Source organism: Magnolia sinica, chromosome 4 (assembly GCF_029962835.1).
Source record: "Magnolia sinica isolate HGM2019 chromosome 4, MsV1, whole genome shotgun sequence".
NCBI classification, from domain to species: Eukaryota; Viridiplantae; Streptophyta; class Magnoliopsida; order Magnoliales; family Magnoliaceae; genus Magnolia; species Magnolia sinica.
In genome coordinates, this window is record NC_080576.1 from 4,873,032 (window position 1) to 4,888,769 (window position 15,738).

The following is a 15,738-nucleotide window of genomic DNA, read 5'->3' on the forward strand; positions in this document are numbered from 1 at the left end:
CCCGCCTTGTTCCATACAGATCACTTTCTAAATGTCTAGAAAACTAGCTTTAGAATGTAGATGCAAAAGCTGTAAAAGAACCATTTCGGAAGAATCGGCATCTGGCCACAATATGACATTGAAGCTTCAGTTCTTGCAAATGATACATTCAAGAAGCATCCATCCTTATGAGGTTCAGATTAGGGGTGCAAGTAGACTATGGATATTTTACCATCTTAAAATACAATTGAAGATAGGTCCTTTGCTTTGGGGTACAATAGATGAAGCAGTGAGTAATGGGCAAAGTCAAGGAATACAATAAATCATGTATGAAATGCTTGTGGCTTGTCCACCATTTTACTCCAATGAATCAATGTCAACATGTTAAAGTGAAAAATGTGTATTGAAATCATTCATTTTTGGTGAAACTGTTAAAGTTTCTGTGCATGGGCTCCATTTGTAGAAACTGAAATCCCAGAGAATACTGTGCATAATAATGCCTAAAGACCAAATGGAATTCTCACACTTTCTTTTTCTTAGTACAGATATTCTAACACTTCCACTCAATAGTTCAAATGGAATTCCTGTGTTACCCCTTCTCTTTTCTCATTGCAGTAGCAGCTCTGTAGGGCCTTTACATCTCCCTGAAGTTCCCACCCCAACTCACTGGATGGAATTTTGTAGGTGGTGACCCCTGTGGAGAGAGCTGGAAAGGAATCAAATGCTCTGGAGATGCCATCCAATCCAACTAAGTCCTTTGAATGGATTGAGTTTCATAGTATCCCTTTGTCTTAGTGTTACACATTTTATTTCCCCTTACTTTTGTATGGTTCTTTGTCATCTCACTCACTGATCCACATTTTATTCTGTTTCAGTGGCATTTCCTCAGGTAGGGTTGCTTAGGCAATGTGTCTGAACTTTGAATGATCTCCAGCTTTTGTTTTGAATACCCAGCATGCTTGCTCACTTTTTATCCTCTTTTTTTTTTTCTTTTCTTTTTTTTTTTCTTTTTTTTCTTTTTTTTTTTTTTTGTGGGAAAGTCCGATTTCACTTTTATGCATTTATGATTTTCTTCTTTTTCTTTCTTTCCTTTCTTTTTTTTCAATCTGTAGATGGGAAATGCTGCAGCTGCATTTGGTGGAGGCTTGCTCCTGGAATAAGTGGTACAAATGACAGGTGCACCATCCTTGTCTCCAATCTGGATCCTGGCTGTGTTTCAGGGATTCAAGCATTTGAAATGATGGCAATTGCTGCGGTAGGGAACAACCTCATATGTTTATATTAATCTCGAATGGTTTATTGAGTTTTGTTTATGTTGATTAAATAATAATATTCTTTGTGGATATCCTGCTTTATGGAAGTGAGATTCTTCAAATGTCTGTAAGATAGCATTCTCTTATAATCATAATAAAGAAGAGCACATCTTCAAAAATATTCATCCCTGTTTGGGGCATTGGAAGTTATTTCATACTTTGGTAGAGTTTGATGCATGATGCACAGGCACTTAGAGATAGAGATAGAGAAGAGCATATCTGCAAGTCAAGTAACTTGTGCATCCGAACACAGCATTACCAAACAAAATACTTCAAGACTCGATGAGGCAACTCATCTCAATGAAGATAAGGTCAAGATCTATTAAAAAGACGTAGAAAAATTGATTGGCAAATCGAAAAAATAAAATGATGAGTATTTCCAACTTGAAAGAAAGAAAGGAAAAAAAAAGAAGAAGCAATCACTTATCAAGTGATCCTAGCCATCCAATCGGTGGCTTTAAAATACGATTGGTTAGGATGAAAATGGTTGGTTTTCCAAATCCAATGGTGGAATCAGATGGTTAAGATTGTCTGGTTGGTGTGATTTTTGGGATATTATCTATTCACACCGGGTACCTGATTTGAACTGTCTGGATTCTTGCATGCCTGTGTACATTGGATGGGTCACCATGAATATAATGTGGTGAAACAAAGTAATCTAGCCTTTCGTTTAGCTCTCTCTCACATCATCTGTTTACTTCAATGAAAATCAGGGTGACTGGAATGGTGCTGGTGCCCACACAAACTACAGGTGAGATTCTGTGAAAAATTCGATATTTGCTCTATGGTTGCAAATCTTGCGATTCATGTGTCCCAAGTTGAAAATTCTGAATAAAATCATATGTTCATTCACTTCTGTCAGCACCAAGTCCATGAGAGCCAATGGTGGAATCGATGTTATCATTAAGGCCATTGAGAAGCTGCGCCTGCGCTACAAGGAGCACATTTCTGCATATGGGGAGGGCAAGGAGCGAAGATTAACAAGCTGCCATGAAACCGCCGACATCAACACGTTCTCATGGGTGACGAAAATAGGTTCTCATGAATTTCCAAACGCACATGCACACACAAAGTAGCTTTATACACAAAGTACCTTTCTATTATTCTTCCAAAGATGTCACAATCCATGCATTAAAATCTGTAAATATATATGAATATACTGTCATGTCCTGGAATTCTTGTATATGGTTTGGTTGATTGTTCATTTCTAGCCACAAGGCCATTTTTGTTATAGTGAGGTGGATATGAACTAATATCATCTTACAGGTTGCAATCGACTGTACGGTGGAGAGTTGCAATGAACCTGCCTGGGTTCTTTCCGACTAACCAAAGAAGTCAAACAATTAACGCCCAATAGAACACCTACATGAGAAATTTCTAAGCACCATCATCAACAATTTCCTTGAAAATTTTCCCACCCTTTATATAGATGTGAAAAGTCAACATTACCTCTCAAACAGTTGAGGTTTGTACCCTACAGCAGTTCTCTTCTATTTGTTTTCTTTTCTGATTTCTTTCCTTGAAAGTTTTTGCTTTATCCAACTTCTTCATACATAGTTTGATCTGCAGACGGTTGGATTTGCTTCTTTCAAAGACGAGAGACTTCTTTCAAAGTGGGGATTATGTTCTTCTAGCGAACATGTATGCAAGTGCTAGCCAATGGAACAAAGTGACAAGAGTGAGAGAGGCAATGAGAAACAGAGGAGTTCAGAAACTAGAGTCAGGTAACTGCCTCATCGAGCTACATCCAACAATTTAGCTTGAATCAGAATTTTCAAGGACTGTTGTGGATGCATTTCTTTCTTGTGTAGCAGATTTTCTATGTTATTAGACTCCCCTCTTCTCTTTCTGTACTTTTCTCTCCCAACTTTTCTTTTTCTTCATTTTCTTTCTCCACCTGATTTGAAAATAGAAAGGGAATTCATATTTATTACTCTCCTTCCACCAGTAGACAATTCACTTTCTAGGATAAAATGGTAATTTCAATAGAGCTATTGCATCTTTTTATTTTTATTATTTTTATTTTTTATTATTTATTATTTTTTATTTTGGCACCATTTAAAAATTGGCAGTGACTCATCCACCTTACATATCAGATTGATTTACAACTATACACACCATCCACATTGTGGATCTCATTGTTGATGGAGCATTTCTAAAATCAGACATTTCTAAATCACACTGATCAACTGTTGAGGGTCAAATATTGCATATCAGACCCAGTTATTGCATAGATTTACAATCATTGATACCGTTTAATAGCCTGATTTAATCGTGTTTGTGATGCAGAGTGTATTTACAAGCATGAACTGAAAAAGGGAACTTAAACCATGGATTTGACGCTCTGATGACACCCAAGGCAAGGGACGGACTCCAGGGGACCAAGATCGATGGAATTACACACCAGGGATCCGAGGAAATCAAGTTATTCAGGTTAAAGAGGCCCAAAATTGGTGAAAATGCAAGATCACATAGTTCTCGCCATCTGATTGGCTCAAAACTTCATACATGGCCTGAGGGCCATAAATTAACCGTATATATCAAATTTCAGCCCTCGGATCACTATGAAAGTGCCCCAACTGACAGATCAGCCCATAAACCGTTGATTCTGGGCCCACCTGATATCTGGAACTGTCTCAACTTTGGTCTGGGCGGTTTAAATAAGATGAGGAAACAAATGGATGAATCAGATCTTGCATATACATTACAGTGGGCCCCATATATACAGCGTGTACATAAAGTACACAACTGTCGCGAGCCGCACCGAATCCACGTACAGCGAGTCTCCTTCTCAAATACGGCAACTGCCGTTTCACGTAAAACGGACGGACGCTGTCCGTTTTTACGGACGCTAGTGGGCCCCACAGAGCATGCGTACGGACAATCCAAACCGTCCATCGTGTAGAGGGCCTCGACTACTACAAAACCTTGCTGAACTTTTGGACCCATGCGAGCACACGTGCGCGATACAGAGGTCACAAACAGGCAGTCCCGCGACGTTCAAAACGATTTTGGGGTGATTTCTTCTCGGGGCCGCGTCGACGCTCAAAACCACCCATTCTTGACCGAAATTTCGTCCCGAATCCAATGGACGGGGTGGATTTTCCGAAAATACCTGTGGGGCCCACCGATCACGTCGGCGCCGGACGTGCGAAAGGCTACGCACGTTCGCGAAATCGAACTTTCCGTGCAGTTGTGGCCCACCATCTTTGATCATATGGTAGATCCGAACCGTCCATCGTGTAGACCAGCCAAAACACTTCCAAGAGACGCAGATTTTACATAAATAATGCAAGGAACGCGAGAGTTATGAAGCCCGAACTTGGCTACGAAACTTTCGCTGCGCGTGCGATAGCTTCCCAAATCCGATTTCCACCACTCCAAAAGCTATAAAAAGAGTTTCAAACGTGGAGAAGAGGTCATGCTTGAATAGGGGACGTCAGATAGAGAGAGAGAGGCAACAGGAGGGCTCGTTTTGGAAGGCTTCAACGTGGGATGTTCGACAGGGAGCTAGGAAAGTAATTTTTGTTTTTTTTCTCTTTTCTATTCTTTTCTTTCTATTGTATTTGTTTTGGATCCAGCCCATTCATGTGCGGCTAATCCTCTTAGCTAGGTCTAAGAGGTGAAGCTTGTAGCGAGATGGGAGAACCTACTTTATGCCTTTAATTTAAATTTCTAAACTGAAGTTGATATAGTTGATTATTAAAGGAATATTTTTCTTAGTTTTTAATGGCATATTGTGACTGAAATTACAATGGGCGTGCAATGGCTTTGAATATTCCTTTCCTCTTTTTTATATTTATGAAGTCAGGAAGCCCTGTTGATCATCATTGTCTCCTGGGCATGGTTGGATGACGGTAACCCTTCCTGACTTTCATGGCATGTTGATTGATTGATAATTAGATTAATTCTGTTGTTTGCTTTGTCTCCTGGGCATGGTTTGGTGATGGAATCCATTCTAATTCATACACCTTTCATCTCTTGAAACCTATATCAATGGCAGTTCAGTAAATTTCCATAATTTGTGATCCTGGCATACGATCTCCCTGATCTCTACAAGTGGATCCTCTGAATCCCTAGTTCCCTTTCTCTGAATTCCTTAAAGTCTTAGATAATTCTTCCACAATTATTTCTTAAATTCTATTTGGTTTAGATCACATCTTAGTCTAGTTCTAGTTCTACTTGGTTTCAGATAACGTACAGGTATCAGTCCCTGTGGATTCGACCTCGGTCTTACCGAGTTTATTACTACATCACAACCCTATACTTGGGGAGTGAACAAGTTTTTGGCGCCGTTGCCGGGGACTGACGGTTACGTTTTTTCTGAAATTAATTAGTTTTAGAATTAGGTTAGGATTAGGATTTTACTTACTTTAGGATAGAAGTTTTTATTTTATTTTTAGAACTTAACCTGTTTTCCTGTTTTGTAGGATCCTGACATAAGTTCTAAATTGGTAATTCCTTCCTAATCTCTCTCTCTTTCTACCTTTTAGAATTAGGGTTTAAATTTTGAAAATTTTAATTCTAGTCTTCTTTTTTTTCTATTTTTAGGAAGCAGTTTATTTTTAGAAACTAGGGTAGTTATTTCCCTTTCTAGAAAAATCCTCTAATTTTCGAAACTTTTCTCTTTTGTTTTTCACTTTCTATTTTTAACTCTTTTTAAAATCTAATTTGTTTCCTCATTTATTTTTAGGATTCTTGTTTAGAAACTAACCTTCTTATTTTGTAGGCCTTTAAGATAGAAATCTCTAATTTGGTAAGCTCTTTCCCTACTTCCTATCTTTCAGTTCTCTTTTAATAATCTACTTTCTAGTTAGATCTTTCCTAATTTACTTTAGAAATTTCCACTTTCTTTTAAGAATACCTTCTTTTAGAAATTAATTTACTGTTATTTTTCTTCTCTTTTTAGGAATCTAACTTATTTTTGTTTTATTTTGCAGGTTTTAACTCAGGACTCCAATTTGGTAATTTCTTTCCAACTCTCTTTCTTTCTAGATTTTCTTTTCCTTTCTTAGGATTAGGTTTTTAATCGAGGGTCGCGAGTGTTTCATGCCCAAGTGGGGCCGTGACAACACTCGACGTCTCTTGACTGAAGGAGGATTAGTTGAGGGGTTGACTATCCATCAAAGGACTAGACACCACTCGAAATCCCCTGAGTTGATTGAAGTTATGGCTGAAGACCAACCTCCTCTACTTCCACCCAGGGTGGAGGATACCCACGATGAGAATGAGGTGCATCAGGCACCCCTGCCTCGTACTTTACGAGATTATCTACAACCGGCGGGAGTGAGTACGCCCTCATGCATAATTTTCCCTGAAAACACAGGACAAATGGACATCAAGCCAGGAGTTATCTAACTCCTTCCTAAATTCCATGGACTTGAATCAGAAAGTCCATATTTACATTTGAAAGAGTTCGATAAGATTATAGCTACATTATATTTTCCTAATGTATCTGAGGATACAATCAGGCTGAAACTCTTTCCTTTTTCCTTAAAAGAGAAAGCTAAGACGTGGTTACATTCACTACGCCCTGATCCATTGGCACATGGAACGACATGCGGAGGAATTCATAAAAAATTCTTCCCACATCATAAAACGATTACCCTCGAAAGCGATCATGAACTTTGCCCAAAAGGAAGATGAAACATTCTTTCAATGTTGGGAAAGGTTCAAAGATTTGGTCAGTTCATGCCCACAACACGGATTTGAAACGTGGCGCATTACAAATTTTTTCTATGATGGAGTGACATCTTCCATGCGCCAAATGGTCGAGACAATGTGTAATGGAGAGTTCATTAATAAAGATATCGACGAGGTATGGGACTACCTCGATATGAAAAACACAATCTTGGGACTATTACCCAAAGTCGAACACCACGTCTAGGCCGACTCAATTAAAGGAGAAAGGTGGATTATACCTCTTGAAAGAAGAGGATGATCTCAAGTGTAAAGTGACTACGCTCATAAGGAAAGTTGAGGCCATGGAAGGAAAGAAGGATAAGGTCAATGAAATTGTTTGCGGCATCTGTGATTGCAACATTCACACAATTGAAATCCGTCCTACATTACCTGCCTTTCGAGGAGTGTTGAATGAACAAGCTAATGCCGTAAATAACTATCAAAGACCTTTTACTGGACCTAACTCCAACACATACAATCCTGGCTGGAAAAATCATCCAAACTTTAGTTGGAGGAATGGACAAACGGCGACTCCTCCAGGTTTCTTCAATCAAAATCCAAATCAAGTGAAACCTCAAGAGGAACCGGTTCAAAATCCCATACAAGAGCTGGCTCAGATGCGGGGAATTACAGATTTTATGCCAAAGATAGATTCTCGTATGACGGTTATAGAAAAGGGGATGCTTCCTGCACAACCTCTCCCCAATCCTAAACCGCAGTACGAGAATAATGATTCCAGCTCTTCAAATCAGATGGGGCATGCTAAATCCATCACCACTCTTAGGAGTGGGAAGATCATTGATAAAACTCTTTGGTTAGGCCCGAAAAGCCTCAAGAACCAAAAGAGGACAACAATGATGGATCCGTGATGTCCCACAAAATGTGGAACCGAACTTCTAGAGAAGCCGGTTGCTCCATTCCCCCAACGGTTGGTTTCACCAAAACTCTCTCTAACTCTCAGGATCCTAGAGGTGTTGAAACAGTGAAAGTCAACATTCCTCTGCTTGATGTCGTTAAACAGATACCTTCATATGCCAAATTCCTAAAAGACTTATGCACGACCAAGCGACGGAAAATTATTCAAAAGAAAATCTTCTTGGGAGAAAGTGAGTGCCATCCTCAAGCAAGACGTGCCACGATCCTGCTAGCCCAACCATATCATGTGTAATCGGGAACCATCGAATTGATCACGCACTTCGACTTAGGAGCGAGCGTCAATCGATTCCCTACTCGGTATACAAGCTTAGGTTTGGGTGAATTAAAACCCACCCTAACCACACTACAACTTCCGATCGCTCCGTTCGTGTACCAAGAGGGATAATTGAGGATGTGTTGGTCCAAGTTGATAGATTTTACTACCCTTAGACTTTATCATCCTGGACACCGAACCCATCCATAGACATGAGCACTCAAATTCCTGTCATTCTTGGTCGCCCATTCCTTGCCACATCAAATGCAATTATCAATTGTAGGAATGGTATCATGACTATGTCTTTTGGAAATTTGACATTGGAGTCAAACATTTTTTTAAATAACGGCAGAAACTTGGAGGATGATGACGATTTCCACGACATTAACATGATTGACTCTTTCGTGGAAGATACGATACCTCTGACCTTTCCTCTGACCATCTAGAGATGTGCCCGGCCCACTCCCATGATTTTGATGATGACATGATTAGGGAGACGTGCGCCTTGCTTGATACTGCACCGGTACTTGAAGTTAACCGATGGAGGCCACAATTTGAAGAATTACCACAAACCGATGTAGTGCCTCTACCGTCTAACCTCAAGCCGCCGAAGCTTGACCTAAAACCTTTGCCCTGATTTGAAATATGCATATTTGGGTCAATATGAGACATACCCGGTGGTGATCTCTGCCCACCTGGAGAAAGAACAGGAGAGTATGCTTATATCTACTCTCATTGAGCATAAAGGAGCCCGGGATGGACGATAGCGGACCTCAAAGGAATCGATCCCTCGATTTGTACTCACCACATATATCTTGAGGATAATGCAAAACCCGCTCGGCAACCACAACGTAGACTAAATCCAAACATGAAGGAAGTGGTTAAAACCGAGGTTCTTAAACTTGGACGTGGGTATTATATACCCTATATCGATAGTCGGTGGGTGAGTCCAACTCAAGTGGTCCCTAAGAAGTCCTAATCACCATCGTAGCCAATGCTAATAATGAACTCGTGCAACTAGAGTCACTCTTGGTTGGAGAATGTGCATTGACTACGGAAAGTTGATACCCTCACGAGGAAAGACCACTTTCCCTTACCATTCATTGATCGGATCCTGGAAAGGTTAGTGGTCATTCCTATTATAGTTTTCTTGACGGGTATTCGCTACAACCGGATAGAGATAGCCCCAAGACCAGGAAAAGACCACATTTACATGTCCCTACGGCACCTTTGCCTATCGAAGGATGCCATTCGGACTATGTAATGCCCCCGCCACTTTTCAGCGATGTATGCTTAGTGTTTTTTTTGACATAGTGGGGCAATATCTAGAGGTCTTCATGGACGATTTCTCTGTTTATGGTCCATCTTTCAGCAAGTGCTTGAAAAGTCTTAAATGTGTGCTGAAAAGATGTGAAGAAAAGAACTTGGTACTTAATTGGGAGAAGTGCCATTTCATGGTTCAGAAGGGAATTGTCCTTGGGCACATCATCTCGTCCAAGGGAATCGAGGTAGATAAGGCAAAAATTGATCTTATCTCTAACCTACCTCCACCCAAGAACATCAGAGACGTGCGATCCTTCTTAGGACACGCAGGATTTTACAGGCGATTCATCAAGGACTTTAGTCTCCTCTCTCGTCCTTTATGTAATCTTCTTCAAAAGGATGCTCCGTACGAGTGGACTGAGCAATGCCAGGAAGCTTTCACCAAGCTTAAGGGACCCGACTGGAGCCTTCCTTTTGAGCTTATGTGCGACGCTTCTGATTATGCTCTTGGGGCGGTCCTAGGCTAGAGAAAAGATAAGAGGCCCTATGTCATTCATTACGCAAGTAGAACTTTAAATTCTGCCCAGGTGAACTACTCGACTACGGAAAAAGAACTCTTAGCTGTAGTGTTCGCCTTGGACAAATTTAGGTCCTACTTGATCGGATCCAAGATCATTATCTACACAGATCATGCGACACTTAAGTATCTTCTTTCTAAGAATGATTCTAAGCCCCGCCTGATACGATGGATCCTCCTACTCCAACAATTCGATTTGGAAATTAAAGATAAAAAGGGAGTAGAGAACGTAGTGGCTGATCACCTTTCTCGCCTTAATACCTCTGAGTCCCTTGAGACGACTCATATCAACGACATGTTCCCTGATGAACAACTGTTTCGAGTCTCCGATTCACCTTGGTTGATATTGCTAATTATCTTGTTACAGGTGCCATACCCACAGTGGACTCGCAAGATAAGAAGAAATTTTTATCGAGGTGCGCAACTTTTTCTGGGATGATCCTTACTTATTTAAATATTGCCACAAATTCTAAGGAGATGTGTACCGGACGATGAGCATCAACGTCATCTCCTTCTGTCACTCGGAGGCCTGTGGTGGTCACTTTTCTGCTAAAAAGACCACGACCAAGATTCTGCAGTGTGGCTTTTATCAGCCCACTATGTTTAGGGATACTCATGAGTTTTGCAAAGCTTGTGAGCGTTGTCGAAAATTGGGAGCATTGTCCGTCGAAATATGATGCCTTTGAATCCCATTCTTATCATTGAAGCATTTGATTGGGGCATCGATTTCATGGGACCATTCCCCAATCGTTTGGAAATCAGTATATTTTGCTCGCCGTGGATTATGTCACTAAATGGGTTGAAGCGATTCCGTGTCGAAAGAATGACCATCGCACGGTCATTAAATTCTTAAAAGAGAACATCCTTTCTCGATTCGAAACGCTTCGAGCCATCATTAGTGATGGGGGCTCACACTTTTGTAATAGACCATTCGAGAGCTTAATGAAGAAATAAGGTATCTCTCATAAGGTGAGCACCCCATACCATCCATAGATAAGTGGACGAGCTGAGATTTCCAATAGGGAAATTAAACACATTTTGGAGAAAACGGTTAACCAGATCGTAAGGATTGGTCAATCCGATTGACCGATGCCTTATGGGCATACCGTACTGCCTTTAAAACTCCTATTGGAATGTCTCCCTTTAGACTTGTCTATGGGAAAGCTTGTCACTTGCCCTAGAGTTGGAACATAAAGCATCCGGGCGATCAAAAATCTTAATTTCAACTGACAACGCTGGCTCGCTACGCAAACCGCAATTGAATGAACTTGAAGAAATCCGAACGATGCATACGAGAATTCGAGAATTTACAAGGACAGATGAAGGCGTTTCATGATCAACATATTCTACGAAAATCATTCACGCCTCCGAAAGTCCTTTTGTATAATTCTCGATTACATCTCTTTCCGGGTAAGCTTCGATCTCGTTGGACCGGCCCTTACATTGTTGTTACTGCTTATCCTCATGGGGCCGTCGAGATAAGAGATCCCGACAATGGCAAGGAGTTTAAAGTAAATGGACATCGTTTAAAGCCATTTGTCGAGAAATTTGATTCAGAGGACATGTCCATGCCTCTGACTGATCCTGTTTACCAGGACTGATCTCCTAGTCTGATGGAGGTATAGGTAGGTTTATCGCTTTCATAGGATTATGATAGTTGCTTTGGTCTGGCTGAAGACGTAAACTTAGCGCTCCTGGGAGGCAACCCAGCTCTTCATTTCATTTCATTTTTTTAGTTCAATGTTTGTGGGTAACATTACTGCAAACCCTCACGAGACTACAACTCGTCCACTAGGGGTAACCTAGGGGTTTAAAGGCTTGTTGCATGCGCTAAATGTAATCGAGAGCACCTGCGAAAGTGGTATAGGTAGGATTTTATTTTTGTTAGTTTTGTGTCACTTTCTCTCTCGTGCTGACCGGATTCCATGCTGCGATCTCTTGGAAAGTGTCCCTCTTGATTCTCCATCCAGGTACTATCTTTCCATCACTCCTCTTATATTTTTGTTGTCCCATGTGCATTGCATGCTTATTTTTTTTACATTGAGGACAATGTAGATTTTAGGTTGGGGGTGGGAGATTAGGTTTCCTAATCAGCATTTTCTTAGTCTTGAACAAAAATTGTGAAATTTTTAAAATTTTTCTGGACTTTCTTGTGAATTCGAAGGGCTTTTTGACGGCCATCTAGGGCACTTGGAATTTCAAGATACGTAATGTTGGTAATTTAAGACGCTTGGATTCAGTATCTGTTGGATTTCATAGTTAAGTTTGAATTGTTAATCCAAAATTAGAAGTTGTAAACATTGATTGAGTTATGATCTCACATGTCAAATCTCGCTTTCACGTTAAGGTTTCAGTTTGATATTGAAGGATTTACTTGGTACTCACTAAGCTTGAAAGGAACCAACCTGAGAAATTGAAAGGATTGGGCGAATGGTCTACACCATAGGTTTGCTCCCTATAGGTGTAGATTTAATTCCCTATGAATAATATGTGAAAAAATTTGGGTGTACAGTCTTCATCATAGGTTTGCTCCCTGTAGGTGAGGATTTTATTCCCCTTCTTGGCGTTACTTTTAATGAAAAAATCAAAAGCTGAAGGAATGAAAAGATGATCTGTGAGGCAAGTTTTGGTTATCATGAATCTTCTTATTGGTTACCAATGATATCCTGAAACAGAGAAGTGAATTTTAATGATGATAAGCTGAGATTACACTGTATGCACATAGATCTCAATGATTAGAATTTTTCTAATTAATGGAATAATACCTTGAAATTGATTATGAAGTTTACCGTGTGCTTGAGTCTAAGAGAAAGTAATATCCAACATTCATGAATCTGAGAATTCTCATATCTGGATTATTCTACAAAAATCACTCGAGTTTATAAAAATTGTTCTGTAATTCTCAACTTATTTTTCGCATATTTTGCTCGGGACTAGCAAAATGCTGGTTGGGGGTTGTGTTGAGGGTCAAATATTGCATATCAGACCCAGTTATTGCATAGATTTACAATCATTGATACCGTTTAATAGCCTGATTTAATCGTGTTTGTGATGCAGAGTGTATTTACAAGCATGAACTGAAAAAGGGAACTTAAACCATGGATTTGACGCTCTGATGACACCCAAGGCAAGGGACGGACTCCAGGGGACCAAGATCGATGGAATTACACACCAGGGATCCGAGGAAATCAAGTTATTCACGTTAAAGAGGCCCAAAATTGGTGAAAATGCAAGATCACATAGTTCTCGTCATCTGATTGGCTCAAAACTTCATACATGGCCTGAGGGCCATAAATTAACCGTACATATCAAATTTCAGCCCTCGGATCACTATGAAAGTGCCCCAACTGACAGATCAGCCCATAAACCGTTGATTCTGGGCCCACCTGATATCTGGAACTGTCTCAACTTTGGTCTGGGCGGTTTAAATAAGATGAGGAAACAAATGGATGAATCAGATCTTGCATATACATTACAGTGGGCCCCATATATACAGCGTGTACATAAAGTACACAACTGTCGCGAGCCGCACCGAATCCACGTACAGCGAGTCTCCTTCTCAAATACGGCAACTGCCGTTTCACGTAAAACGGACGGACGCTGTCCGTTTTTACGGACGCTAGTGGGCCCCACAGAGCATGCGTACGGACAATCCAAACCGTCCATCGTGTAGAGGGCCTCGACTACTACAAAACCTTGCTGAACTTTTGGACCCATGCGAGCACACGTGCGCGATACAGAGGTCACAAACAGGCAGTCCTGCGACGTTCAAAACGATTTTTGGGGTGATTTCTTCTCTGGGCCGCGTCAATGGACGTTCAAAACCACCCATTCTTGACCGAAATTTCGTCCTGAATCCAATGGACGGGGTGGATTTTCCAGAAAATACCTCTGTGGGGCCCACCGATCACGTCAGCGCCGGACGTGCGAAAGGCTACGCACGTCCGCGAAATCAGACTTTCCAGGCAGTTGTGGCCCACTATCTTTGATCATATGGTAGATCTGAACCGTCCATCGTGTAGACCAGCCAAAACACTTCCAAGAGACGCAGATTTTACAGAAATAATGCAAGGAACGCGAGAGTTATGAAGCCCCGAACTTGGCTGCGAAAAGGCTTTCGCTGCGCGTGCGATAGCTTCCCAAATCCGATTTCCACCACTCCAAAAGCTATAAAAAGAGTTTCAAACGTGGAGAAGAGGTCAGGCTTGAATAGGGGACGTCAGATAGAGAGAGAGGCAACAGGAGGGCTCGTTTTGGAAGGCTTCAACATGGGATGTTCGACAGGGAGCTAGGAAAGTAATTTTTGTTTTTTTTCTCTTTTCTATTCTTTTCTTTCTATTGTATTTGTTTTGGATCCAGCCCATTCATGTGCGGCTAATCCTCTTAGCTAGGTCTAAGAGGTGAAGCTTGTAGCGAGATGGGAGAACCTACTTTATGCCTTTAATTTAAATTTCTAAACTGAAGTTGATATAGTTGATTATTAAAGGAATATTTTTCTTAGTTTTTAATGGCATATTGTGACTGAAATTACAATGGGCGTGCAATGGCTTTGAATATTCCTTTCCTCTTTTTTATATTTATGAAGTCAGGAAGCCCTGTTGTTCATCATTGTCCCATGGGCATGGTAGGATGACAGTACCTTCCTGACCTTCATGGCATGTTGATTGATTGATAATTAGATTAATTCTGTTGTTTGCTTTGTCTCCTGGGCATGGTTTGGTGATGGAATCCATTCTAATTCATACACCTTTCATCTCTTGAAACCTATATCAATGGCAGTTCAGTAAATTTCCATAATTTGTGATCCTGGCATACGATCTCCCTGATCTCTACAAGTGGATCCTCTGAATCCCTAGTTCCCTTTCTCTGAATTCCTTAAAGTCTTAGATAATTCTTCCACAATTATTTCTTAAATTCTATTTGGTTTAGATCACATCTTAGTCTAGTTCTAGTTCTACTTGGTTTCAGATAACGTACAGGTATCAGTCCCTGTGGATTCGACCTCGGTCTTACCGAGTTTATTACTACATCACAACCCTATACTTGGGGAGTGAACATCAACCAATCCTAACCATTCAGTTAATGAATATCATATGGATAGATGGTTAAAAATAAGAGTGAATGGTCCAAATTTGGAAGGACAAATCTGATGGTTAATGTTATCTTCTCAGTGAAGATTTTTTATTATGCACTTGTGCTCCATCCATAGATTTGGATGGTCTGGATTGCCATACAAGCATGCCATGTGTATGTCTAAAGTCTCACCACCATTTTCTAAGTGGTGCAGAACTAACACTTGACTCCCCTTGCTCAAGACCTGACAGATGACTTATTCTTTTTTTTCTTTTATTCTTTTTTTTCTTTTAAATTTATGGGCAGTGAAAATTGTAATGATGGAGAAATTCCAAGTATCGCATGGTAGCTTATGCTGAAATGAAAATGAGATAGTGCCCATATCTGATGATCAGGATTCCTCTGTTGGGACGGTTGTGTTCATGCAGCCATCAGAGGTTATGCTAGCTTTTGCGTAATTTCTTATGTCTGTAATTTCTTGTTGATTATATATGGCAAGATTCTGGTAGGCTGATTCTTTAGTACATGCTCTGTTTCATTTTTCTTTGCCTAGAACATAACCCCAAAGTTTAAACACTTTGCATCGTGAAAAATAACTATCCGTGAAATGTTCTGTTGAGGTAGGCTGAAAAGCAGGACAATTTGTTGCCTTTACCAATGAT

At 40.5% G+C, this 15,738-nt stretch overlaps 1 protein-coding gene and 1 non-coding gene across 2 annotated transcripts; one reads left to right on the top strand and one right to left on the bottom strand.

Moving 5' to 3' along the window:
• The first annotated feature begins 1,042 nt into the window (after positions 1-1,042).
• LOC131241990 (glutamine synthetase, chloroplastic-like) lies at positions 1,043-2,762 on the top strand. The gene is made up of 4 exons (XM_058240345.1): positions 1,043-1,234; positions 2,006-2,043; positions 2,155-2,314; positions 2,559-2,762. The coding sequence occupies exons 1-4, from the start codon at positions 1,043-1,045 to the stop codon at positions 2,616-2,618; spliced, it is 450 nt and encodes a 149-aa protein (XP_058096328.1). The 3' UTR covers positions 2,619-2,762.
• A 4,134-nt stretch (positions 2,763-6,896) lies between these two features.
• LOC131244781 (small nucleolar RNA R71) lies at positions 6,897-7,001 on the bottom strand. Its single transcript, XR_009170558.1, has one exon. It is a non-coding gene; the product is annotated as a small nucleolar RNA R71 (small nucleolar RNA).
• Positions 7,002-15,738: the final 8,737 nt, after the last annotated feature.

Excerpts from the sequence above, each read along its gene's own strand:
- LOC131241990 (XM_058240345.1), top strand. The coding sequence starts at position 1,043 with ATGATTTTCTTCTTTTTCTTTCTTTCCTTTCTTTTTTTTCAATCTGTA. Across the intron at positions 1,235-2,005 it reads AAATGATGGCAATTGCTGCG|GGTGACTGGAATGGTGCTGG; the intron begins GTAGGGAACAAC and ends AATGAAAATCAG. Across the intron at positions 2,044-2,154 it reads GGTGCCCACACAAACTACAG|CACCAAGTCCATGAGAGCCA; the intron begins GTGAGATTCTGT and ends CACTTCTGTCAG.